At 33.2% G+C, this 27,796-nt stretch overlaps 1 protein-coding gene across 2 annotated transcripts; it reads right to left on the bottom strand.

Moving 5' to 3' along the window:
* Window positions 1-1,168: 1,168 nt before the first annotated feature.
* LOC145736037 (cholecystokinin receptor-like) lies at window positions 1,169-26,655 on the bottom strand. Of its 2 annotated transcripts, XM_081990247.1 has the most exons (6): window positions 26,477-26,655; window positions 16,013-16,187; window positions 12,905-13,070; window positions 2,231-2,428; window positions 1,995-2,168; window positions 1,169-1,814 (listed from the first exon to the last, which is right to left on the bottom strand). In XM_081990247.1, the coding sequence occupies exons 2-6, from the start codon at window positions 16,172-16,174 to the stop codon at window positions 1,267-1,269; spliced, it is 1,248 nt and encodes a 415-aa protein (XP_081846373.1). In that variant the 5' UTR covers window positions 16,175-16,187; window positions 26,477-26,655; the 3' UTR covers window positions 1,169-1,266. The 2 variants fall into 2 exon arrangements, with proteins under 2 accessions (XP_081846373.1, XP_081846374.1); XM_081990248.1 differs by lacking the exons at window positions 16,013-16,187; window positions 26,477-26,655 and adding an exon at window positions 13,129-13,345.
* Window positions 26,656-27,796: the final 1,141 nt, after the last annotated feature.

Consider the following 27,796-nt stretch of genomic DNA (forward strand, 5'->3'; position numbering starts at 1 on the left):
GTCGCGTAAATCCAGTGTCAGCAAGGGAATATGTTGAAAACAATTTCGACGAATGAAATCGAATCATTATTTGCTTTGGATGCTTGAGGGAAATTATTTGTTCTATCCCCAGGTGCAAAATGTGCCAGAAAATTGCCTATAAAAAAAATTAATTGCCTTTTATGATAAATGATAATTACCCTTGGGATTTTGATCAGAAAGGCAATGCAAATTGTACTGAATCTGCAAGTTCAGGGTGTATTGACCTTGGTCGAAATAATATTATATCCCTTGTGTATACTTTTATTATAATCATATTCCAGTCCGGTCGAGAATCCTTCTCGTCTCCATATTCGATGTAATCTAATAACTAATAAAGGAGTCCTGGAGGGATAGCGCCGATAAATTAGGATTTGTAGAAGTAATCCGGATCGATCATGGTATCAGGTGTACCTATTTTATGCATTAGAGCGATGGTACATGGTTCTAAATTTGTTTGCGCGGATCAGATTTTTCAGAGAATTATGACCGAAATGTAAATAAGTTACTTTAAAAATGCCTGGCACGAACCAGGACTTTGACTGATTAGACTCCAGCATTATCTGAAGTGAATTCAGAGACAACCCTTTTCACTTTAATTTAAGATCTCATTTGTCTAAAAAATTGTTTTACTTGCAAAAAGTTCAGAATTTGATTCTAGTAATATTCCTTTAACAACTTTGAAAAGTCTTTAAACCACCAAAAATTTCATTTATTCATCAAAAACGTACAACTTGTCCTTTTCCATCAACTAAATTGCATGTCCTAACATTCGAAACAAACCCTTTGTCTGAGTACAAAAGATTCTATTGCAAACTATCTAACCCAAACCTTTCCTAAGTGAATGAAGAAGTCTTGACTTTATCGAATGAAATACGTAATTGTATTAATCCTTTCCAGGACCAGTGAAAAAATTATGAAAAAGGTCTCTGAAAAGGCCGGAAAAAATCTTTTCAGCCAGTTGAACTCGTTAAAAGTTTTCTTTTGTGTTATTTAGTTAGTATTTATGTATTTTTTTTTTGATCAGGAAAACGCTAATATAATTTTACTAATGTATGTACCTTTTTCACCTTCACAGTCAGAAGTTGCAGAGTGGTTGATCAGCTATTCTAACAACGAATGGTTATTACCAAAATGCATGCAAAAACAATCAATATTAAAACACTTATTTATTGTTGAAATCACACAAACATATAACAGCCATTTAGAAACAGTCTCTTACAATTCCCCCAACACCAACATTTGATATCAGTTTTCCGAAAATTTGTGATTACTATACTTCAAATCCATGTTGCAGTCGCTACCGTCCACCCTAAAATTTGGCCCGTACCTAGACACTTTTAGACACTTGAACAATTTTAAAAAACTTTTCCTGAAACCGCCGTTCATAAAACAGTAGGTGATTGGATTGCAACAAATGGACGTGTAAGCCAATAACTGGAAAAAACTGATCGCCCGGTATCCTAAATAGTCATACACTAAATCCTGGTTGAACGACGCCACCGTGTGGATAATATACAGGGGCGACCAGCAAACGAAATATTCCAAAACCACCACGCATAACATTTTGATGACGCGTTTCTTGTTGTGCAAGCTGCGTTGCGCATTGGTTCGACGCAGTCCCGTGGTCAGTCTTTTGGAACTGTTGGAACCAATCGGAGAGTTGGATTCGTCCGACCAATTACGTAACGTTGTCCAACTGGTTTGTTGGCGGGCCAAGTTGGTGTGGTTTTTGAAACGCCAACTGGTCGTCGAGTTTGTTTGTAAGTTGACGTAAATGTCCACTGTGGAATTTGCTGTAAAATAATGCAATTTTTTGTCAATACAAGCGTTAATATGAGACTAAATTTAGATTTTTTTTTAACAAAAACGAGTTCGGAAAACGACTAATTCGTCTCTCGCGTGTGTACGCCAATGTACCACCACACAAGTCCCATTCATATTTGAAACTTAATCAAAAAGTGATGAAAACTTACCATTAGAACGTAACGCCCTCTCAGTTTGAATACCTTTCCACAGTGTTCGGATAATTAAGGAATAAGTTACTGTTAAAACGAGCAACGGAAATACCATCAAAATCACGTCGAGGAAAAGATTGAAAGCTTGTTCGTATTCCTGTGACGGAAATTTCTCCCTGCATTTTTGATGACCTGCAACAGAGGGAAACGGGGGAGAAATTAAACGGAAATTGATACAGAAATTTCAATATTACCATCTTGCGTGGGTTGCAGTTCGTTTAAAACTACAACGGGCGACATGAAAACAAAACTGCCCAACCAAATGCACAAAATCGTTTTGTACGCATGACTTAGGGTTTGCCAGGCTAGTGACCGGAGCGGATGACAGATAGCGTAGTAACGTTCGACTGAAATGGCCACCAAAGTCCACGCGCTAACTGACACTGAACTTGCTGAAAGAAAGTCAATTAGTCAAAAAATCAAGTAATCAAAATTGCAGAAAAAGTTGAGTGAAGATGACAGGGGATAATGTCAAGAAATCCACTAAAATTTTGATTATCTATCTCACTCACTGGAACAAAATAAAAAATTGTTCTCTCATTACTTTAGAAAAATGAAAATTTTACCCTTTGACATAATTATGTCTTTTGCTGTGCTTATTTCACTTAATTACAAAAATACAATTTCAGCATCAATACTAGTAAAGCAGCCTACAATTAGCTTACGAAAACTGCAAATGAGTTAAAGTAGCTTAAAACACGTCCAGCAAACCTAAAGTAGTTCAAAACTGCTTTAAACCACCTTAAAACTGTAGCTAGGTCTAAAACTTAAATTGATCTAAAAAGAGATAAAGCACGTTGTACAAGCCTAAATTACTCTTTGAAACTAGCTTAAAACTGTTGATTAGCCTAAAATTAGCTTACAAAAACTGCAAATGAGCCAAAGTAGCCTAAACCACGTCCAGCCAACCTAAAGAATTTCAAAACTGTTTGAAACCAGCCTAAAATTGCATATTAGCCTAGAAACGTTGAAAATTAAAAACAACAAAAATCAAATTACTTTAAAATTGTTTCAAAGTAGCCTAAAACTGCTGATTAGCCTAAAATTAGCATACAGTAACTGAAAATGAGCCTAAAATACTCTCAACAAACTTAAAGTACTTCAAAACTGCTTTAAACTAGCCTAAAACTGTAGCTAGGTCTAGAATGAACCCATGCAAACTAAAATTGATCTAAATAAGGTTAAAGCACGTTTAACAAGCTTAAATTACTCTTTGAAACTAGCTTAAAACTGTTGATTAGCCTAAAATTAGCTTACAAAAACTGCAAATGAGCCAAAGTAGCCTAAACCACGTCCAGCCAACCTAAAGAATTTCAAAACTGTTTGAAACCAGCCTAAAATTGCATATTAGCCTAGAAACGTTGAAAATTAAAAACAACAAAAATCAAATTACTTTAAAATTGTTTCAAAGTAGCCTAAAACTGCTGATTAGCCTAAAATTAGCATACAGTAACTGAAAATGAGCCTAAAATACTCTCAACAAACTTAAAGTACTTCAAAACTGCTTTAAACTAGCCTAAAACTGTAGCTAGGTCTAGAATGAACCCATGCAAACTAAAATTGATCTAAATAAGGTTAAAGCACGTTTAACAAGCTTAAATTACTCTTTGAAACTAGCTTAAAACTGTTGATTAGCCTAAAATTAGCTTACAAAAACTGCAAATGAGCCAAAGTAGCCTAAACCACGTCCAGCCAACCTAATTTTTTTTCTAACTACCCTAAAACTGTTTATTAGCGTAAAAAGGTTGAAAATTAAAAACACAAAAACAACAAAAATCAATAAAATTCCTTCAAATTAGCCTAAAATTTAGCTTACAGTAACTGAAAATTGAAATTACAAAAACAACAAAAATCAAATTACTTTAAAATTCTTTCAAAGTAGCCTACACTGCTTATTAGCTTAAAATTAGCTTACAGTAACTGAAAATGAGTCTACAATCAGTAAACAGTTGCAAATACATTTCTGAATTTTGTTGATTGTTTTAAAATGCTTTCAAACAATCGGTAAAGGCAAAGTCGGTGGATTGTTTAATGAAGAATTCCTGCATTGGGCAAAAAGACAAACTTTACAGACAGTTTAGCTTGTCGAAAAGTATGAGAAAAGCGGTAGACAGTAATTTGCAACGTCACGTAACAAGAATTCACTGTTCGGTACAACGAATTCGCTTGTCAAGATGTTTCCTTGAACGGAAATAGCTTCCCCGTGCTGAGTATAAACCTGCAGACTTAAAATTAGTTACGTCAAAAAAAGTTTGAAATTTCAGTGGAAAATTCATTTTAAATGTTTCCAGAGAGAAGTCGTGTTAATTGAGCTTGTAATATTTAGTTAATTAGAAATGTTTTTCGTTTGAATTTACAGGGTTACAATTTAGGTCTGAACAGAACGGTGTCCAATAAATTAAAAATTGTAATGAATCTCCTTTGCCCTTCGTTTTTGCTGGGTTAAATTGCCTTAACTATCGCTTTACGTTGTTGATGAAGCTATAAATCCAACTTTGAAATCAGTAATAAATCTGAATTTTTCGACCTAGTTTTAAGGACGGTCGTTAAAATTATCACAATTTTACTCGACAAATCTTTGAATAATGTTTTGTTATATCCAATCATCCAGGGTCGTATATGGAAATATTTATTTAATTTTCCCTCAATAAACTGAGCCTTCGGGTCCGTTAAAACTACAAACTGGACCGTGTAGATTTGAATTTATATTAAATCAAATTAATCTGCTGCACTGATTGATAATGTTAGTTGTTTACATTACATACATCTACGGTTATTATGAATGTGAATTTCCATTACAAAATAATTGTTCTGCGAGGAAATGTTACAAATATGTCACATATGCCAGAACTGGATCGAATTACGCCTTCAGAAATGAGTAAAGTGTGACAGTTGGAGGATAAGAATCTGTTTTTCTCTGGAAAAAATGTCGATATAGCATAGAAAAGAATTTGCAAAGGTATAGTTTTTTAATTCTAGATTGCTCTAAGGGTCCAGAAAAGGAATTGTCAATAAGCCCTTTGATCGTATGTAATGCATAAGCAAACATGGAACTTTCTACTGTCTTCTCTGATATATTAAATAAAACATCTGCATGTTAGAATAATATCTGTAAAAAGTATGTGAACAAAATAGTTTGTATGTGTACAACATTTACTCAATAATTGTAAAATAGCCAAAAATTTCCGGACTTTATGGAGTTAGTTTTCCTATTTGGAAAAGTTGCATTAAGCCTTCATACATGTGGAAACTACTTTGAAAGTTTCCACGATCAGAAAGAGACAAGCGCACAAAACTAGGATTATTTCGATCCGAGCAAACTTATTGTTTTGCTATAAAGGTGGCGTAAATTGTCATAGAAGTTTCCATGCCAAAGAGTGGAAAATGCGTTTTTTTATGCCGGGGAAAACGATTGATGGGGTTTGTTTTCCAAGTGTCGTCATTATACAAATTGACTTTGTATGGGTTTGATATTCGGAAAATACGGTAAAAAACTTAATTTAATGCAATGTTATGTACTGGAATTTATGAAGCATAATGAGAACAGATCATATTCAGCTTCGTTCTCACTTTATGACGGTCATATTTCAAAGTACAATACAAGATTGGTAGCTATAATAATTTACCCAGACCGAAATCACATCGTAAAAGCACTTTTGTACTTGACCATAATCGAAATCTGTATGTAATACCCTCAACATTGATTTGCACTAAGCTTTAGCCCCTATCATAAATTTCTCCTTTTCCCATAACTAGCTTGGAGAAGTGTTTACGATCTCCTCCATGCCAGACAGGAGAAATATTATCAGACGTGACCTATATATTCCAAAGAATTAATATTAAACCAGGATAAGTTTTAAATTAGAGACAGTTAAGACAACGCTCTAGGGGTGTAGGAGGCTATTATTCTTATGCTTCAACTTTACGAAGGTGGTGGAAAAGTTTTACAAGAGAGGAGAAAGACAGGTGCGGAAAGTGGAAATTATTTTCATGTCAGGAATTTTTTGCCCTACCAGCATAAAGAAACCTCTAGGAGTTGCAATGTAAAAGTTAAAATCTGAAATAATGCCTGAGAAAGCTGAGAACGGAAATATTTATTAGCTCTACCCTCCACGTCTTGTAAGTTTGTGGCTTTTTTACCAGCGTGAATTATTACAAAAAAATGGAAGTTTTCATTCATTCAAACAGCAAAATGTAATATTTCAAACCTGTCAAGTACGCTCTATTCAAAACATATTGACACTTTTCATATTTATAGCAAATAAGTATTCCCTCCCCGAAATTCATGTACAGGGTGTCTGGATTTAGAGTACTCCATATCCCGGACAGATAGGAAAAAACTAGTATTTCAAAAGGTCGTCTTTTGAAAAAAAAATAAACAGTTTGCGGCGCTAGAGGGCGTTTTTCAAATTTCGACTTTGGAGGTTACCAACCGTGAAGATGGGAATGACGTAGTAATGTATGTTTCTTCCCAGGAGCTGCTTTTGGACTCAGTAAGCCTTACCTTATACAGACGTCAGTATGTGACGTTGGAATGACGCTGTATTGCTGGTTGCATATTTCTAAGAGACAGTGCAAGACATGTCGCCCACACGACCATTTTGAAACATTTTTTGAAGTGATTCCAGTGGTTTTTTGCTAATGTCTTTCGTTTTCTCAAAAATGTACCTAACTTTGTTATTTTAAATTGAAATGACAGTTGGCTATAACTACTACAGTGCAAATATGTCTATAGTTAATCTTCAAAATAACTAAGACATTATACTACATCAGCTGTCAAAAATGACGTTTATTTATTTTTTGTTTCTCTGACTGTGAGTATAAAAATATCAGTCTAAACGTAAAAACTGCCAGGTGACGTTAAGAATGATATTTTAACATTAAAAATAGTCAAGTGATCGGTCACGTGACCCTTTAAATAACATTTTGACATTTAAAACTGTCACACGTGATATTATAAATTCCATTTTTAATCTTGAAAGAGTCACGTGGCCTTTATGATCCGTTTGACGTTAAGAAAAGGGCACGAAACCTTTAAAAAATTAAATTTGATGATTGGAAATGTCATGTGACCATTATTATTTTAAAATATTTCAGTTTAAACTTAAAAACGGTCACGTGACCTTTAAGATTCCGTTTTAACGTTTAAAAAAAACGAAGAGCCTATCGCTGTCAAAAAAAATTGTCACGTGATATTATAAATTCCATTTTTAATTTTAAAAGAGTCACGTGGCCTTCATGATTTGTTTGACGTTTAAAAAAGGATCCACGAAACCTTTAAAATTAAATTTGATGATTGGAAATGTCATGTGACCATTATTATTTTAAAATATTTCAGTTTAAACTTAAAAACGGTCACGTGACCTTTAAGATTCCGTTTTAACGTTTAAAAAAAACGAAGAGCCTATCGCTGTCAAAAAAAATTGTCACGTGATATTATAAATTCCATTTTTAATTTTAAAAGAGTCACGTGGCCTTCATGATTTGTTTGACGTTTAAAAAAGGATCCACGAAACCTTTAAAATTAAATTTGATGATTGGAAATGTCATGTGACCATTATTATCTTAAAAAATGTCAGTTTAAACTTAAAAACGGTCACGTGATCTTTAAGATTCCGTTTTAACCTTAAAAAACACTGTATTTCGACTGAGCGTATCTCAGTAAAAATAAACTGTCACGTGATATTATAAATTCCATTTTTAATTTTAAAAGAGTCACGTGATCTTCATGATCCGTTTGACGTTAAGAAAAGGGTCACGAAACCTTTAAAAAAATAAATTTGATGATTGGAAATGTCATGTGACCATTATTATCTTAAAAAATGTCAGTTTGAACTTAGAAACGGTCACGTGACCTTTAAGATTCCGTTTTAACGTTAAAAAAAACAAAGAGCCTATCCCAGTTAAAAAAAAACTGTTACGTGATATTATAAATTCCATTTTTAATCTTAAAAGAGTCACGTGGCCTTCATGAACCGTTTGACGTTAAAAAAAAAGTCACGAAACCTTTAAAACTAAATTTGATGAGTGGAAATGTCATGTGACCAGAATTATCTTAAAAAGTGTCAGTTTAAACTTAAAAACGGTCACGTGACATTTAAGATTCCGTTTTAACCTTAAAAAACTCTATTTCGACTGAGCGTATCTCAGTGATTTAAGGAGCTAGAAAAAAGTGTAAATAAGAAAAGTTGTAAAAAATTGTATCCTCTACAAGATTGTTTAAAGTATTTTTGCCCTTAAAGGTCTCCCTAAAGAGTTACAAGGCAAAAAGTGACAGGATGAGACCAATTTTAGTACTTAACATATTTTTTATGACTTCAACTGTTTAGTTTTTAGAGTGTTAATGTTCACACTTCTTATTTAATCTTTTTAATCTAACCTTTAGAATTTTCAGACTAGAAATCAATTATTTTTCTTCTTTTTGCTCTATTGTTTCACGTGCTCAAACAATATAAAGTCCCACCTATCAGTTTTATTAACGTTACATAGAACCCCACGTAAGTCAAACAATAGCTGGAAACTCAACAAATTTGTATTGCAGAAAGTTGCGTGACCTTTAGGCAATCACAAAATTGACCTTCTGGTGCATCACACAAAATCTGGTTACTGAAAGTTGGCTACAGCCTTGAGTAGTGCTTTTAACTGATACTACTCTTGAATATTAATAGCCTTAATGCACTTGAGGTTTTGGGACTCAATAAATTTGAGGTATTGTGTTTATTAATGTTTAATTTTAGACAGAGGACGACCCTTATTAATTTCAATTTTCTCCACCTCCAAGAGCAAGACTAATAGTGTTATTTAGGGGTGTGCAGGTGTAAGTAAACAGACCGACGTGATCTAGGACAGTGCTCTAAACGTAAACTTTATTATACGTATACTAGAAAGGGATCAACTGAAGTAAACAGGGTGTGGATGTATGTTTTTCCCAGTTTGGGCACGTTCAAAGCCTCTACAATATTACCGATAGCCTAGGTCCAAATTAGTTGGGAATATTAATAGAATTAGCAGCTTTATTAGCGCTTTAGTTTGCAATTTCAATAAATAATAGGGGTGCAAACTTTGTTCCTTTTATACCTTCACACTTTCCACATTTATCACGGAGCATTAACCACGAATGAAATATTGAGTTTGGTGGGTGTACCTGATTTAATTTTCCTTTTTTCCTCATGAAACAATCGAGAAAAGTCGATTTTCGTTCATGTCAATAGATCAGTTTTGACAGGTGGTGGAGATTGAATAAAAAGACTTTTTAAAAAAATATATTTAAAGTTCAGGAAAATTCAGTTATTATTCCATTATGCTGATAGTCGTGGAGTATTAGAGTAAACAGTAGTTGTTTAAATAACCAATTGGATAAACAATTTTTATAAAAATGGGAAATTGAGTGCTGACCTTTAGGAAAAATGCAATTTCTTTCCTACGAGCCAGATGTTTTTAAAAGAACGACTTTTAGGTAAAACTCATTATATTATTTTTGTATGTTTCCAGTAAGAAAGTATGTCTGAAATAAACCTTAACTTGAAGACTTGATTTATAATTTATTCAACTACACTCCTACACTTGTAGTAATATAAATATTGTCATTAATTTACACTCTCGAATAACGTGACAACACTGAAATTGATTTTACAACTGAATGAATGTCTAACGGAAACAAACCCATAAACATACAAACATGCACGAGTCAATATTTTTGCTCTTCATATTTTAATCAACTTTAGGAACACAACACAAGCGAAAACGTTTATGGAAATTGTGGTGTATTGTGTCAGCACTGGATTTACTGGTTTTGTCACTTTTCGATTACACATTTACACATCAATCACTTTGAATAATTATGCTGAAACTGGAAATTACAATTGCCAAATTGTTGAAACTACAGCTGGTTTAATACATTATAATTAACCATCATATTGAAGCAACTAATAAGGTTCGTTTCTAGCGGTTTAATTATTTTTTTTTGCGTTTTTCCGTGAAAAGAAAATAAGGAAAAGATTTGTTTGTTGTACCTTACTTTCGTGTTAAATTAGATTCTGTCAAGAGATAATTTACCGGTATATTTCACTAGGAAGACAGACATCCCTTTCGAGCAAACACTTTCTGTTGCATTATTACTGAATTAAGGTGAAGAAAGAAAAAAGTTTTTTGTGATATGCCGCTTAATTCACCTACGTTTCACTCAGATCGAGTTTTCACGGAAATCAGGGCTAAAACTTGAGCCTAGTCAAACAAAAAAGTTATATTTTTTGGCTCTAAACTACAAAATGAAAAATGTAAAGTACTTTTTTTGAACTTATTTCACCCAATTAATAAAAAATACTACAAAATGACTCGTTCCAACGCCATTCTAAAAAGCATAAAAAATACTACAAAATGAGCTAAAAATGGCCTCTCTAGCTCTTCATATTACCGAGATATTGAACTTCAAAAAGTACTTAAAAAACACCTCTAATACCCCATTCTTTAATTTTTTTTGAAAAATGAGAAGTTGTAGAGTGCTTTTTTTGTACTTATTTCATCTAATTTAAGGTCCTTTGGTATTAATATGCCCTTTGCTGTGCATTGGAACCCCCATGGGTTGATTGAGTACACCGTTTGGCCGCTAGAATGACGGATTCTAGCGGCTAGTTCTTTGACCATAAAATCACATATTTTGGAACACACCTTGCTTTGACCCTAAATTACTCTCTTACTTGACAAGATACGTCAAAATTTCATTGAAAACAAAAGAAAGAGAAGATTTCAAGCTTTCCAAAAATGTCCCAACATGTGTTGATTGATGACACCGTTTGGCCGCTAGAGGGCTTCAAACTTCCTTTACCATAATATCGCATATTATATTGTAAATATTTTTTAGTCAGATGTCACGTATCTTTTAATCCGGCCGAGTTCCTGGCAAAGAAATGGTTAAAATGTTAAATTTTAGGTCTACTAAATTTTAGAATTCTACTCTGTTAGTTTTTGAGATATCAAAAAACCGACTGCACCAGCGTCTTTTTCGGTAAATTTTAACATAAAATGACACCGAGACGTCAACTGTAACTTGACAAATAAAGTTGTATTTTTTGACAGTTCCAAGCTGCCATTTTGAATTTTCTGTCAAAATATTGACTTGCACCTCATTTTAAAGGAAATTTCACGTAGTTTCAAGAAATGACAGACAAAATGGCGTTCCAGGCCGCCATTTTGAATTGTCTGTCAAAATATTGACTTGCACCTCATTTTAAAGGAAATTTCACGTAGTTTCAAGAAATGACAGACAAAATGACGTCCCAGGCCGCCATTTTGAATTGTCTGTCAAAATATTGACTTGCACCTCATTTTAAAGGAAATTTCACGTAGTTTCAAGAAATGACAGACAAAATGGCGTTCCAGGCCGCCATTTTGAATTGTCTCATCATGTAACCGAGATATTGAATTTCAAAGAGTACCTAAAAAACCTCTCTAGTACCCCCCCATTCTTTCAATTTTTTTTCCAACGCCAATGCCACTCAAAAATGCATAAAAAATACTAAAAAAAATGTTTTATTCCGGATGTTAATGCAAAACAGAAATTTGTAAATTTTGGTATCGATTTATTCACGTTGTGGTCTTCCAATTAATTTGGTTTACGAACATTTTCCATCACGTGTCTTTACGAAAGAGTATTAATTGTCTAGGCTTCGTATTACCTAAAAGCAAAAATTCCAGAAATTATTCATAAGCTTTGAAATGATAAATGGCCACAACTCAAATTAATTAACGTCGACACGGGTTTCGAAACAAAGCTGGACATTTGTTATTCGGTCAACTTGATCATTGAGATTTCAGTTTAAAAATATCACTACTCTATAACTAGTTTTAAGGTTGTGATTTACTAAAAACTACAACCAAAACTTTTATTGCAATAGGAATTACAAACGGGAAGTTATTGTAATCACTGAACTTAGAATTTAAATTTATGATTGGGCTTAGAACAGTTTCAGCTTTGCGTATTTCAGAATTTGCACAGAGAGTGGGTGGTTGTAATGTGCATTCAAGCAATAACACTCCACAGTGAAATGAAATATTACTCACTATGTTTAACAATACAACATTCATTTGGGATTGCTATCTCGATTTTGGATTTTGCGATAAAATCAATTTGCTTCTTTAAGTTTCAAATTGTGCGTTTTATCTTGACTTGAAAAGTGAATTTTTCCCGGAGGTATCCACGTGCCTAAATGCTATTTAGATACTGCAACGCGTGAGTGCAATATTTATTTCAGTGCATAATAAGTGTAAACAAATTCATACTACACTGGAAGCTTGATTGCAAGAAAGGTGGGAATTTTGGTATTGATTTTCAACCGGTCACGTTGGGACCAAAAAAGATCCAGATATTTTAGATAGGAATCTAATAACTGATAGAACGTCAGAAATGTCTCGCCTCGCCGGATGATTTGCATAATTTGGTAAAATCTAATTAAAGGACCCTTGGTTGCTAATCAGGCTCACATTATACCTAAAAAAATTGATTTAAATCCTGCCTGGAGTATCATTTAATCATTAATTAAACAATAACATTACTACAATAAATGAAATTCGTATTTTTGAAAATTATTTCATTTTACTAACGGTGCAGTAAAAATGACGTCAATAATAAACTAAAATCTGCAATTTCCCTTAACACAGTACAGGAAAATTCTATTGTTCAAACGCATTCGCAGACGAAGTGCCCTTTTAAGTATTATTGTGCTTTTTGAGAGAACGACAAGAGCCCTTCATAGCGTTCCATTTTTATTTCTAGTGGAATTTTAGCAGAACAGTTTAATTGATATTTTCTGGGTTAATTCTGAACATTGAACCACATTTTGCTATAATTAAAAGAGATAAATTAAACTTACCTTGCAGAAAAGTAATAAGTTTGCACATGAACCCTCCTAGAGTGAAATTCCGGAAGAGGTTTCCAGTTAAGGTTATTGGGATGCAGAAAACTCCCAGCAAAAGATCGGATATGGCCAGGTTGAGTAGGAATAAGTTGGTCACTGTTCGCATTCTACGATTTTGAGCCTGGGAAAGCAAAAATTCAGTAAAAAAACTACCGAAATGCTGGACCAATAACGTATACTATAATAACGTTGAAAGTTTCTAATTTAGTTTGCTCAATCCGGCAAATCCCCATTTTGAGGGCCTCTAATGTTCTATACTTATACGGAAACTCAGTTTCGAACTCGACAATGGCTCCGTGTTCGGTGGAAAGCCTAAAGCAATTTTCGCGTTTCTCTTCTGCTGAATGCTAAAGGAGGAAATTTGATTTAATTTGACAGCTTGAATGTCATTGATCTAGTTTCGGGTTCTCTTTAAGTGTGAATGTTGAATGGAACTTAACTTTAGGTTAAGTTGTCACATTTTTTCAAAAGAAAAAAGCTGTACAAACATTAGACTTTAATAATAATAAACGTGAATAGAAGACGTTAAGTAATTACTAGTTACATACTGTAATAGATATTGAAAATCAATACAGTTTAACAAAATGTAACCCAGTTCTGTAAAATTCTGTTTCAAACAAATTTTCACTAACATAGATTGAATTGTCTCATGAAACAATATTCCAGCACAAACCGTATGGCTTATATTTATATTACTGCATAAAGTAAGCATTTACTTTATGTATTCTTCACAAAGACAAACATAAAGAAATCATTTTGACTGGATTTTATGTGAAAGGTTTACGTGTGCTTTCAATCTATAATTGAGCTTGATTAACACAGTTTGTACATTAAAAGACAATTATTGGAACCTATTAAGGTTGAAAACCTAGTCAGGTCAAAGTCCTGAAATCCATTAGAGTCATATTCCAAGAAAGTTCCCTAAAATTGCTTCTGGTATTTGCACATTGAAAGCTATTAAACAAAACCCATTAATTTTTAGAAACTTGAAACAACAGAAAATACGTTTGATCAGTGGATTTTTGCTTTCATTTGTCAACTCAAATAACAAACATAGTGTCAAGAACATTTGGGTTTAGGAAATCTGGAACTTAATTGCCTCCATTTAATTAACACACTGTCTACAGTTGTAACGTGGACTTTATACAGAAATACCTAAAAAATGTTTATTTGCTTTCTTTTTGTCTGTCTGGAGGGAGCAAAATGTGTCGTGTTCGTCTGATTTATTATTCTCTCTTCCAAACAATTTCGTACTTTTGCTAATATTCAGCAATTTGAATATAACAAAAGTTGCGAACGGAAGCTTTATGATCGTTTTTCCTAAAAATATTAAGGCAAAAAGTTAAAACCGAATTTTTGATCTAGTTAATTTTTGGAATGTTTATTTCGAACCTTTATCTGAAATTCCACAAACTGAGTTTATTTTATGTGTAATAATACAAAAACTTGTTATTGAATTTCACTTTGATTTCTGCCAGAAGGCTTTGTTATTTTAAAATTAAATTTTCACTATCAACCAGACAAAATTATTTCAGAAGCATTGTTTGGGCTATAATTATTAAAGGAGTTGAAAATTACCTGTCAAAGTATCCGCATTTCTCTCATTTTCGTAGATCTGGAGTTATTAATCTAAAACGTGTAATCTTTTAGTTTTCGCTGATAAATTCAGCCACGTGGCTCAGTTCAAGGCAATTTTATATGTTTGTTTAATGTTACTCTATAGAAGCGTTTTTGACGGGAGCATTGTAATTTTTCGCTCTTTATGAAGCATGCAAATGATGAATTCAGTAGCGGTGAAATTTTTATGCCACGTGATTGTTTTATATCGTGATACGTTAAAGTTATAAGTATTAGATTGTTCAGTCACGTGACCATAACATAAAAATTATTAAAAAACACCTCTAATACCCCCCTATAAAAGTGAAAAATTTTAAAGTGCTTATTTCACGTAATTTAAGGTTCCTTGGTAGAAATTATGGAGCAAAATAAAAATTTGCTAAAATTGCACTTTTGACAAAACTTGAATTTATTTACTTTTCAAAAAATCGTATCTCTTTTATTTAAATTCGCAAGAAATTCGTTCTTCTTTCTAGCTCATCATGTAACCGAGATATTGAATTTCATGGATCCTTTCAAAAACAAAGTTTAAAGTAATTCAATATAGACTGATTTGTCGTCAATTTCACAGGAAACAACTCAATTAGTTGAACTTTTATTAATACTGAAGCATTATTAAAACGTCCACTCATATTGAAAGTTATTAATGTTAATGCTAAAAATTTTAAATAACAGTAGCATATTGCGTATGCGAGTGTCATAATGCAATTTATTTTAAAATTAATTAATTACTTTCAGTTGATGCGTGTAACAAATGTGGTAAAAAAACTCGTTTATATATTGAAATTCTCAAAAATATTATTTTTAAAGAAGTGACAATCATACTCTATTAAATTATGCCTAATTTGTCGTAAAAAAATTTTTCAAAAAGGAGGTCTATGAGAGCAAAAAAAATTAATACAGTCTTGCTAAGGAAGAAATTTTCTACAACATGTTATTTACGCTTTTTTGGAGCTCCTCAAATAACGAAGTTACCCTTAGTCGAAATGAGGTTAGAGCAGTTTGGCGCACCCTATCACTTCTTGCCTTATTAACTGCTTAAAGAGGCCCCTGACAGCAAAAACACCTTAATACAACCTTGTGGAGGATGAAATTTCCTACAACTCTCATTTTTTATACTTTTTTGTAGTACCCTGAGTCAAAATGAACACTATACTAAAACAAACCAGATTCAGTCTAATCCTATCTAATCTACAAGTTCATTAACGGTCACCCTAAACTGAAACGACAACATTGACCGTTTATTTACTATAACCCATGCAATGCTCTTAGAGCACAACCTTATAAATATGCATTTTCATTATAACGCTGCCAGCTGGAAAATTTCTCAGGTAAAAACACGTTTAGTATGGGATAGGGAAGTTTCCTTTTATGGTAATTTGACAGTTGGGAAAAGTCTGTTTATCTGGATTTCCAGCACGAAATACAAAATTGAATTCAACTTACCAGAGTGAGGATGACCAGAGTGTTGCCAACAACAGCCAGAAAAAGTATAATTCCGTAGAGGACAATCTCGATTTTAGCATTTCCATTTGGTTTCAAGGTGGCCTCTAGAGTTTCATTTGGCATCAAATACATGGTAGGCAGGTAGAAGGAGGTTACGTTCATTTTGGATACAAAACTGCGAAAAAAGTTTGTATTTAGTGAGATTCATAGTTTTACTTGTATTGAGAGCGTTAATCCAGGATTATGTAGGGCTTTCTAATTTTCAATTTCAATTATTTACCCGGCACAAAAAGTTAGAAAATTCCTGACCTTATTTGTGTTAAACCTTTCGCAAAGCCCTGGATAAATTAAATATAGGTAGATTAACCCTTTCGTTGAATATTTACAGGGCTCTGAAATGGAAAATACACTCGTTATAAATATTGGAAGGGTCTACAGGTTGTAATGAATTAAAACCATAACCACAATTTGTATTTTGTTGCTTGTAATGCAAATTACTAAAAAAACTTGTTGACAATGAAACTAAATAAATGCCAGTACCAATAAAATGCACATTGTAATCGTGTAAATTTAAATCCAATTTCCATGCCTATCAGGAAGTTTGTTTCAAATTTCCATCAAGAACAGTGTTTAATAGTGGTAAGGTAACATTTAATTGAAAGGGCTGACCCTAAACCTGAAACTCGTCGGATAAATAATTGTGTCCCATTGATGGTAATAATTGAGGAAAACCAGTTTTCTTAATTCATGAATGTTTACCAACTGATTATTTAATTTAGTGGTAAATGATGACTTCGTATTAAAGTTTGTCAGTTTCACAAGAGAAGCTGCTACACGTTCCCTTTAAATTTCCGGTAAATTATAATGGAATTTTGTGGTAAAGTAGCGTTAAACCTCCTTTCCATTAACCTGAACTAAAATTTTCAGTAATTACCAATTGGGCCGGTGTAATTTTCTTAAGTTCTTACATTGACTCGAAGCTGCTTTAATATGTAAAGAACCCATTTTCCTTTTTCATTACTTTAAACAGCACTTTATAAACTAAGAGTGCTTTTAACGGATTTTGTCTACTATTTCACATTTACAAACAAGTGGCAATCCAGTATATTTATGTTATACTATATTTTGCTAGAATGGAGAAATTCCAATACAAATTTAAATTTTCCCATTTCTGCTCTAATCGTAATTTAAACTTCCCAGACAGAGCTAATGATTATATATGTATGTATTTAGTGGTGCTAAAATCTGCATTATGGCAACTGTGTTTCAAAATTTATTAAATAACAATAAACAAAAAACTTCTTCAGTTTAATTAGTAATAAATTTGTTTATTGAAAACCTAATCAATTTTGTTCAATTAAATGCACACTAGATATAAGGAATGTCTCTGTGGATTTTGATTTGAGAGTTCAAAACCTCATCTATCACTCAACAACACGGTTGTCGTTCACATTAGAAAACTGCCTTTCAGCGTTTATAATTTTACTGTATGCAACGTTTCCTCTTAATTACTCACCGTATTTACTTAATTAAAACTTTTAGTGTAGAGCAATTAGTTGCCAGTACTGTCATCTTTCATTTCATTCAAGCCTGAAAACTTTAATCAAGCTCGAGCAAAGCTTTGTTTTTAAAACGCGAACAATGCAAACGTTTTATATTTTCGCAAAATTGAGAGAAATTTGCATCGTCCCGAAAAGCTTTTGAATGCAAGAAAGTTTTTGATTTTCTGAATACATTTATTTTAGTTAACTCACTAAATTTGGAAGAATTTCTATGATTGTCTGTTATGCTATAAGGTAGAGAAAAGTAAAAGTTTTATAGTTGTAAATGCAACCAAACAGTTTGTACAAGAGATACAGTTGAACCATTAATAATTGAGTTTCAGCCTTTATTTAACTCTAAGCAAGTAAACCGTTGAAATATATTCTAATCAAGACAACGAGTACTTGAAAACAAAGTAAATGAAGTCAATTTGTACCTTGTCACCAAGGACGGTAAACACTAAAGGATTGCTCAATCGGCCGATTTTGTTTGGCCAATCGGTTAAAAATCGCGCAAATGCGCCATTCCCAAATTACTCCCTTATTTGACAAGTTACGTCAAAATGTCATAGAAAGCTAAAGATAGAGCAAATTTCAAGCTTTCCAAAAATGTCCCCACATGAGTTGATTGATAACACCGTTTGGACGCTAGAAGGCGCCAAAATTATTTCACCCTAAAATCACATATTTTGGGACACACCTCGCTTTGACCCTAAATAACTCCCTTATTTGACAAGTTACGTCAAAATGTCATAGAAAGCAAAAGATAGAGCAAATTTCAAGCTTTCCAAAAATGTCCCCACATGAGTTGATTGATAACACCGTTTGGACGCTAGAAGGCGCCAAAATTATTTCACCCTAAAATCACATATTTTGGGACACACCTCGCTTTGACCCTAAATAACTCCCTTATTTGACAAGTTACGTCAAAATGTCATAGAAAGCAAAAGATAGAGCAAATTTCAAGCTTTCCAAAAATGTCCCCACATGAGTTGATTGATAACACCGTTTGGACGCTAGAAGGCGCCAAAATTATTTCACCCTAAAATCACATATTTTGGGACACACCTCGCTTTGACCCTAAATAACTCCCTTATTTGACAAGTTACGTCAAAATGTCATAGAAAACAAAAGATAGAGCAGATTTCAAGATTTCTAAAAATGTCCCCACATGAGCTGATTGATAACACCGTTTGGCCGCTAGAGGCCATCAAATTTCCTTTACCATAATATCACATATTATATTGTAAATATTTTTTAGTCAGATTTCATGTCAGAGTTAGATGATAGTTCATCTAACTCTGTTAGTTTTTGAGATATCAAAAAACCGACTGCACCAGAGTCTTTTCCGGGAAATTTTAACATAAAATGACACCGAGACGTCAACTGTAACTTGACAAATAAAAAAGTTGTATTTTTTGACAGTTTGAGGCCGCCATTTTGAATTTTCTGTCAAAATATTGACTTGCACCTCATTTTAAAGGAAATTTCACGTAGTTTCAAGAAATGACAGACAAAATGGCGTTCCAGGCCGCCATTTTGAACTGTCTGTCAAAATATTGACTTGCACCTCATTTTAAAGAAAATTTCACGTAGTTTCAAGAAATGACAGAAAAAATGGCGTTCCAGGCCGCCATTTTGAATTTTCTGTCAAAATATTGACTTGCACCTCATTTTAAAGGAAATTTCACGTAGTTTCAAGAAATGACAGGCAAAATGGCGTTCTAGGCCGCCATTTTGAATTTTCTGTCAAAATATTGACTTGCACTTCATTTTAAAGGAAATTTCACGTAGTTTCAAGAAATGACAGACAAAATGGCGTTCTAGGCCTCCATTTTCAATTTCCTGTCAAAATATTGACTTGCACCTCATTTTAAAGGAAATTTCACGTAGTTTCAAGAAATGACAGACAAAATGGCGTTCTAGGCCTCCATTTTCAATTTCCTGTCAAAATATTGACTTGCACCTTATTGTAAAGGATATTTCACGTAGGTTCAAGAAATGACAGGCAAAATGGCGTCCCAGGCCTCCATTTTGAATTTCCTGTAAAAATATTGACTTGCACCTTATTGTAAAGGATATTTCACGTAGGTTCAACAAATGACAGACAAAATGGCGTTCCAGGCCGCCATTTTAAATTTTCTGTCAAAATATTGACTTGCATCTCATTTTAAAGAAATTTTCACGTAGTTTCTAGAAATGACAGACAAAATGGCGTCGCAGTCCTTGCCTTGTCACTACAATGAAATGAAAAAATAAGAATTTCAAGGGTTTACAACGACAGAATTTAGTAAATTTAACATCCTAACCTAACCTAACAATTAAATAACTAATTTGGTTTCACTCATTGTTTTATTTACTGTATTTATTAGTTTGTATCAGAGATGCAATAAAAGCTGTAATTAGTTTGCTTGATAAGTACGTTTATCTCGTAACGTTGCAAATATTCTCAATTAAGGAAAATGTTCATTAAGACAAGGACTAAGTAAATGCAGTCAATTTATACCTTGTCACTGAAACAAAATAAAACCCTAGAAATTGTGCTCTTGTAAACTTACTCAATGAAATGGAAATTAAACTAAATCACACATTTTTAGTCTTTAACTTTAGCGCATTTAGCATTATAAAAAAAGACAATCATACTTCCTTAAATTATGCAAATATAATAATTAAATCTATTTGTCTTAAAATGCTGACTTTAAATGAGCTTATCGCTGAAGTTGTGTACCCTTTACAAGCAACATTATATTTCAAATTTTAATATCTCCAAAGTTATACAAGTAATTTATTGTTTCATTCTTCTTCGCACCGACATAATTACCAACGATATACTATATTGCTCCGACATTTAATCATTGCTCTAGTGGGTGAAGTAAAACGCTTTCCACCTACTCTGGACTATCAATTTTCTTTGGAACTTTAGAAAATCCAGGCCACACTCCACACTATAGACAATAAATCGTCGTAAAACGGCTTTGCAAAGCGTCACTTTATAAATTTTATAGTTTTAAATGTGGATTTTCTGACCAAATGACTCATGTTTCATTCAGGTATGACACCATTTAAAGTTATTGAAACATAAAGATATCTGCGTGTGCTCGTTTCAGTTTAATTACCAGATTTTGCAATTAAACAAGCGCCATTTTCCATTTTAGTTTGAGGGCGGGAAAGTTTGGAATCTGCTTATTTTATTCCCTGTTGCATTAACTTTTACAACTCGTTACCAACAATAGCTGTGTTCGGCTATTAGGTTTTTGGGTGAAAATTTATTAAATGTTAACTCGGACGATGCATATTAATGCTTAAAAGCTTTGAAATATTCATTTTATTCCCTCTGGGGATTATTTTGTAGGAAAAGTGGTAGTTATACAGTTACAAAGTGTGCTATAATATACTAAAAAACAACTTTTACCAGAAAGTAAATAACTATAATAACAATATTTAAAGCAAACTTTCTTCTGTTGCTTTAGTACTATGCACTTAATATTGATAACCAAACATTGTTTTAAATTCATTCCGGATCAAGCACATTTCAATTTCAATTTGTTTATATAGATTTGTGCAAAACAACTACATTTTAGTTTGCTTAGAAACGACCAAAGCCTAGAGATATACGTTTTTGTAGTCAATTCGAAATGCGAGTACGTTTTGGAAAATCTGGCTGACAGTAAAAAATTGAAATGGAATGCTAAGAAAACTGTCAGGCTTTTAAATATTCTGAATTCAATTTACTGCTGTCGTATATGAGTGTGTACAAGGAATGATATGTCTTTAATCGTTTTATTTTGTGAAGAGATAGATTTCAACACTTGAAATGAGTTCATTGACAGGAATTCAAGCAAACGTTCAATAGAAATTGGCGGAGAGCTTGCAAAGACTTTTCGTTCAATGGAAATCCACTTCTGTTTCATTTAAAAAATGTTTTATTTTTAGATACAAAACTAGAAAATTGCTTCTTTTCTCGAGTTGTTTTATAAACTAATTAAATCCAGGTTTTGCTTTAAAAATTACGACTCCTGAATATTTTGTGCTCATTTGCAAAATAATTTATTCGAAGCGCATCTGTGCATTGGCTAAACCGTCTAAACTGTTCAACGAACTTGGTTGTTGTAACATAATCCCTGTAACAATAATGTTTACGTTTTTCCCTAGAGAGTTTCTAAATTACATGCTTTTGCAACATTAAATCCCGTGTACGATTAAAACCACTTGTGAATGAACGTCATTTTACTTTAGCGTGTGTTCCTACACAACTTTGACTAATTATTATGCTGGCGGAAATCATTTCATTCAGTGTTCCTAAATTAGTTTGCGGAACGGAAATGATCGCATGTGGTCACCAGGATCGTTATTAGAAAGAGTAAAACCAGTAGAAACTTGTGTAAAATACTGGCTTGGTGGGTTATTCAAAAACTCTTCTCCTTAATCGATGTACATACAAGGTGATTTATTAAATTTTGAACACCTTATTTTTTATTTTATTAAAAATTGACAAATATGAATCTTGTAGATATTTGTGTCTACTTTGTTCCTAGATAATTCATCAGTATACAGAGTGTCTCAAATTTGAGCAACAAACCAAACTTATGGCCTAATGTTTAAAATTCAATCACCCTGTGCATAGTACAACTTGTACTGAAACTTTTTGCATTTCAATAATAAAATTGCTTATTTCTAATTGCTAATGCTAAAATTTGGACATAAAGTTCTTAATAACATATTAAAATCATGACAAAAACACATTTTTCCACTGCAAAGTAAAGGTTACGATTTTGCTTTTAAGGTGATAAATCAGTCAAAGATACTTGACTTATGCCGTCTACAGAATAAATTTATTTTAGAAAATCCTTCTGTCCCACGCTTTACAATCTTTTCACAAAAAGAAATCGGATATGAGTCGTAACATCCGGAATTTAGGGTTTTAAAAGCAATCCGCCATGATTGTCGTTTAATAAAAACTGTTTGGGGGAATTAATCTTAACTTCAGGTTAGGTTGTGATTTTGAACTTCAATTTAGATTGTTACAACTCCGTTTTAAAGGCAGCATAGGGTTTATTTTTGCTTGCCAGCTTTTTTCTTTGTTTCAAGCCAATTTGAACTCTAATGAGGATAACAATGAAAACGTTTATTCAGGGTCAACCACAAGTGTTATTAGGAAAAGATCAGCTTTTCAAGATTAAGGGGACGTTAAAAAAACCATTTTAAGTTCACGTGGAACGAATTGATGGAATGGACACTTGGAAAGCAAAGGAGCACCAAAAAAAACCGTTTAAACGTCTTGAAAAGGACACTTTTATTGCAATCGTAATAGTAGCAATCGATCGGTGATAACGTAATAAAGGCAACTCTAATAATGCTCTTGTTACTTTTTTGTGCACGTCGAAGATGGAACTTTGGAAAAACTGCAGGTGCAACCGTAGAAACTAATTTAAGTTTCAGAACTTCAATGACAGAACTGGTTTAGTATGTAATGGAAGTTTTTGCATTGAATATTCATTATGTTGTATAAAGTAAAAAAGTTTGTGTTTACATTAGTGTTATAAAGCATTTTACTACTTTAACAGACAAGTGATTAACTTTAATAAAAATTGTCTCAGAGGAAAGTTCCAGCTTAATCAAAATGTTCATCCAACTCTAATGTAGAAAAAAATTAAATAGGATGAGAAAAAAACCTCCAATTTGCATATAAACTACGTTACAAAAGATACAAAATTGAGACTTAGGCATATTTACATTTTTCGATTTGATTAAAGCGGTTTTCAAAGAAAGCACGATCAATGTTTACCGAAATCGAAAAATAATACCAACCAATTGATTTCCGCGTAGTTACGAAGTTACCCCCAAGGACCGACACTGAAACCCATAAGCTCCAGTTAAAATTAAATTTTCTTTTCACTCTTTTTTTCTGCTTAATTGGTCCATGTTTGACAGATCTGTCTGGTTGAACAAAAACGCTTTTTCCCCAACGCGATCGATTTCCACTTTGTGGCTAATGGAAATCTCCATTATAACCAGCACCAGTTTGAAGTTGGAAACATTTTCGTTTCAAAGCAACACACCGTATCAAATTTTACCGGCAATTCACTGCCGAAGTTCAATTGATATTTGTGACACTGAATACAAACCGATATAGTTAAGAATGTTTAGTATGGGTGGTATAGAACAACAATACAAAAACTGCAAATAAAGGCAATAATTACTTTTTTAAATCATTGAGCCATTGTTATGTTAAAAAACAAAAAAGTATGAAGTAATATACAGGCTGTTCAATAAAAAATAGCTTTAAATGCTTCTGAGAACCTTCTAAAAAATGTCAGAGGCTTCTACAAGTGTCTTAAATATTCACATAACTACTTTAAGTTGCCAGAAGCTTCTAGAACAATTGTGAGAGCGTCAGAGACCTTTAAATGCTTCTGACAATCTTCTAAAAAGTGTCAGAAGCCTCTACAAGTGTCTTAAACTTTCACATAACTGTTCCAAATTGCCAGAGGCCTTTAGAACAATTTTGAGAACGTCAGAGACCTTTAAGTGCTTCTGAGAACCTCCTGAAAAGTATCAGAGGCCTCTACAAGTGTCTTAAACATTCACATAACTGCTTTAAATTGCTCGGGGCCTCTAGAATCATTCTGAGAGCGTCAGAAACATTGAAATGCTTCTGAGAACCTTATAAAAATTGTCAGAAGCCTCTACAAGCGTCTTAAACTTTCACATAACTGTTTCAAATTGCTAGAGGTTTTCAAAACCATTTTGAGGGTATCAGAGACCTCTAAATGCTATTGAAAACCTTTTAAAAAGTGCCAGAGGCCTCTAAAACCGTTTAGAGTGTGTCAGATACCATTCAATGCTACTGAAAATCTTCTAAAAAGTGTTAGAGGCCTCTACAAGTGTCTTAAATATTCACATAACTGCTTTCAGTTGTTAGAGGCTTCTAGAACAATTTTGAGAGCGTCAGAGACCGTTAAATGCTTCTGACAACCTTCTAAAAAGTGTCAGAGACCTTTACAAGTGTCTTAAACCTTTACATAACTGTTTTAAACTGTCAAAGGTCTCTAGAACCATTTTGAGAGTATCAGAGACTTCTAAATGCTATTGAAAACCTTTTAAAAAGTGTCAGAGACCTTTAAATGCTACTGTACCCCTTCTAGAAAGTGCTATAATCTTTTGCAAGTATGCTAAACTTTCTAAGAATCAAACTGTTTTAGTTGGACTACTACTTTTTAAGTTATTTTAGCCTGAGCATTAAGTTATAACCTAAAATTATAACCATTTTCTTATATTAACCATATGGTGACGTAACAGTTAGAAGTCACTGAACAAGCTATATCAACAAATTGATTGAGCAACTCAATGAAGAGAAATTTTAGTTTATTAACTTAGGCTAGGTCTTCAGTGGTTTCAATAACTTTAACACTATAACCTTAAACTGCAAAGTAACAGTAATAATAGTCTGACCTTTTAAATTTTTTCCGATGTATCTCTTGCTGAATTGTCATTTCCATTCCAAACAGGAATTCTGAATTTTTTTCTACTTTATATACAAAGTGGCGCGAAGAATGCTATCAAGAATATAAACGAGTTTAGATCGCCTATTAGGACATTATTATAAGTTTTGGTAATTTTTACTGCTGCTATTTCTCAGCGTTTCGGGATTTATTCCAGTGGTGCTAAATCGATACACTCCATTACGGCTAAAGACGTCTACAAACTAGTATTGAAGGAAAGCTTCAATCAGGAAAAACCTAATCCAGAAATACGTTAACGTCGATCTGAAAAGGTTTATAAAATTACGGCGATAAAAGTTAAGAGGTTTAGGTTTTTCGATTCAGCCACCTTTTATTGGATTAGAAATGAGACGTTTAGCAGTCAAGCATTTTAAACGTCCTCCTACACATAACAAACCTTAAGCTCGAACATGTTTTGAAATGCGTCCTAATTTGATTATCTTGTGCGAAACGACTCGTATTTAGTCCCCCCGAATTTAATTTCATGCCTGGAACGGTTTTGATGGCAAAGCAACGACCATTTTCAGTTTGGACCTTGGGTACACATTTGAAAAACCATAGTAAATACACTAGGAATTAAATTGTTTAGAATTGCCTGGAAACAGCTTAAATATCTCTCTAACAAAGAAAAAATGTCAGTGAAACATATTGTTTGTTCAAATTAAAATTTACCCAAAACTTGTGCAGCTGTGTCTAATTGGATGATTCCTAACCCTACAGAATCAATTATCTGCAAAATATAGACATTCCAGGACAGGTAAAATGAGGTTTATTCCACCATCAGATTGTTTGCACTAGTTTTCCTTTTAAGGGTTTTTTTACTCTTTTTTCGGTCACAGGACGTCCTGTAATGCGATCGTGCTTACAGTAATTACAGGTTTAAGGTTTTTTTGGTATAATATATTTGTTTGTATAATTTAAAATCATACACACCTTTACGTCTGAGCTCAAAAAATATTAATTACCACAAATAATTTCGCTTTTTTTGCTTTATTGTGCATAATTTGATAAGTTATGATACACACGTCTTTGTTCTCTTTAGAATAAAATGATAATACATTTTTAGTACTTTTGTAGTGTTTTTTTTGTGATCTCACAAAATTTGAGACAGTTTATGATACCCACACCTGTCTTATCACCACATATGTATTGCCTAGGCACTTTTAACACACCTGAGTAATAATAAAGTAATTAGATGAGAAACAGGTTAATCTTGTGTACGCAAGTTGTATATCCTAATAAAGCTCTCTTTTAATGATATTAAACCTAATTAAATCACCGTGTTATAGTCTGTCAAAGTTTGATTAATTACACATGTCTAGTAAAACTTGTGTAATATTAGCGAAAGTTTTGGTCGTTTTTTTGTAAAAAGTAAAATAAAATGATTCAGTTAATTATCATTTAGTTTAAACAATACTTACTACTACATTAAGATAACTTTTCTAGCCACTAAAACTAACTCGAACAACAAACAGACACATAATAATATAAAAATGGTATCAAAAGTCTAGAAACTTTTCCCGCTTTATGGGAATTTCCTCCACTTTCGCGTTTCGACTCTACAAAATGGCCCGAGTGCGTCGCCACACTGAATGAGCGTCGCGACGCTATGAATGACGTTTCAGTCGACTATGCTGGCCTCTGTTTCTGGTTTTGCCGCACATGCAAACGTAAATGAAATCCACAATTATGTTGTCGGTCTGTTTTTTTTCGATTTCGACAATTGATACATTTGGGATGTCATAGACTAAGTACGTTAGTTATATGAGAATTGTACAAAAGTGACATTTTTACTAATAGTTTTTTCTAAATTTGCTAAAGCTGGACTGTTTTGTTTTCTCAAAATCACACTTTGACGCCAAAAAGTTTAACAGATTACAAGCTTTCTAAAAATATCCCCACATGAGTTGATTGGTCATACCGTTTGGCCGCTAGAGGGCGTCAAATTTGCTTCACCATAAAATCGCACATTTTTAGACACCCGCTGCTTTCACATTAATTTACTCCCTTACTTGACAAGATACGTCAAAATGTCATAGAAAACAAAAGATAGTGCAGATTACAAGCTTTCCAAAAATATCCCCCCATGAGTTGATTGGTCATACCGTTTGGCCGCTAAAGGGCGTCAAAAATGCTTCACCATATAATCGCACATTTTTAGACACCCGCTGCTTTCACATTAATTTACTCCCTTACTTGACAAGATACGTCAAAATGTCATAGAAAACAAAAGATAGTGCAGATTACAAGCTTTCCAAAAATATCCCCCCATGAGTTGATTGGTCATACCGTTTGGCCGCTAGAGGGCGTCAAAATTGCTTCACCATAAAATCGCACATTTTTAGACACCCGCTGCTTTCACCTTAATTTACTCCCTTACTTGACAAGATACGTCAAAATGTCATAGAAAACAAAAGATAGTGCAGATTACAAGCTTTCCAAAAATATCCCCCCATGAGTTGATTGGTCATACCGTTTGGCCGCTAGAAAGCGTCAAAATTGCTTCACCATAAAATCGCACATTTTTAGACACCCGCTGCTTTCACATTAATTTACTCCCTTACTTGACAAGATACGTCAAAATGTCATAGAAAACAAAAGATAGTGCAGATTACAAGCTTTCCAAAAATATCCCCACATGAGTTGATTGATAACACCGTTTGGCCGCCAGAGGGCGGCAAATTTCCATAATATCACGTATTATATTGTAAATATTTTTCAGTCAGATTTCACGTATCTCT

Source organism: Ips typographus, linkage group LG11, assembly GCF_016097725.1.
Source record: "Ips typographus isolate SLU linkage group LG11, UJ_Ityp_2.0, whole genome shotgun sequence".
In the NCBI taxonomy this organism is placed as follows: Eukaryota; Metazoa; Arthropoda; class Insecta; order Coleoptera; family Curculionidae; genus Ips; species Ips typographus.

Excerpts from the sequence above, each read along its gene's own strand:
- LOC145736037 (XM_081990247.1), bottom strand. The coding sequence starts at position 16,174 with ATGAACGTAACCTCCTTCTACCTGCCTACCATGTATTTGATGCCAAAT. Across the intron at positions 2,429-12,904 it reads ACTTATTACTTTTCTGCAAG|CAAGTTCAGTGTCAGTTAGC; the intron begins GTAAGTTTAATT and ends ACTTTCTTTCAG. Across the intron at positions 2,169-2,230 it reads ACTGCAACCCACGCAAGATG|GTCATCAAAAATGCAGGGAG; the intron begins GTAATATTGAAA and ends CCTCTGTTGCAG.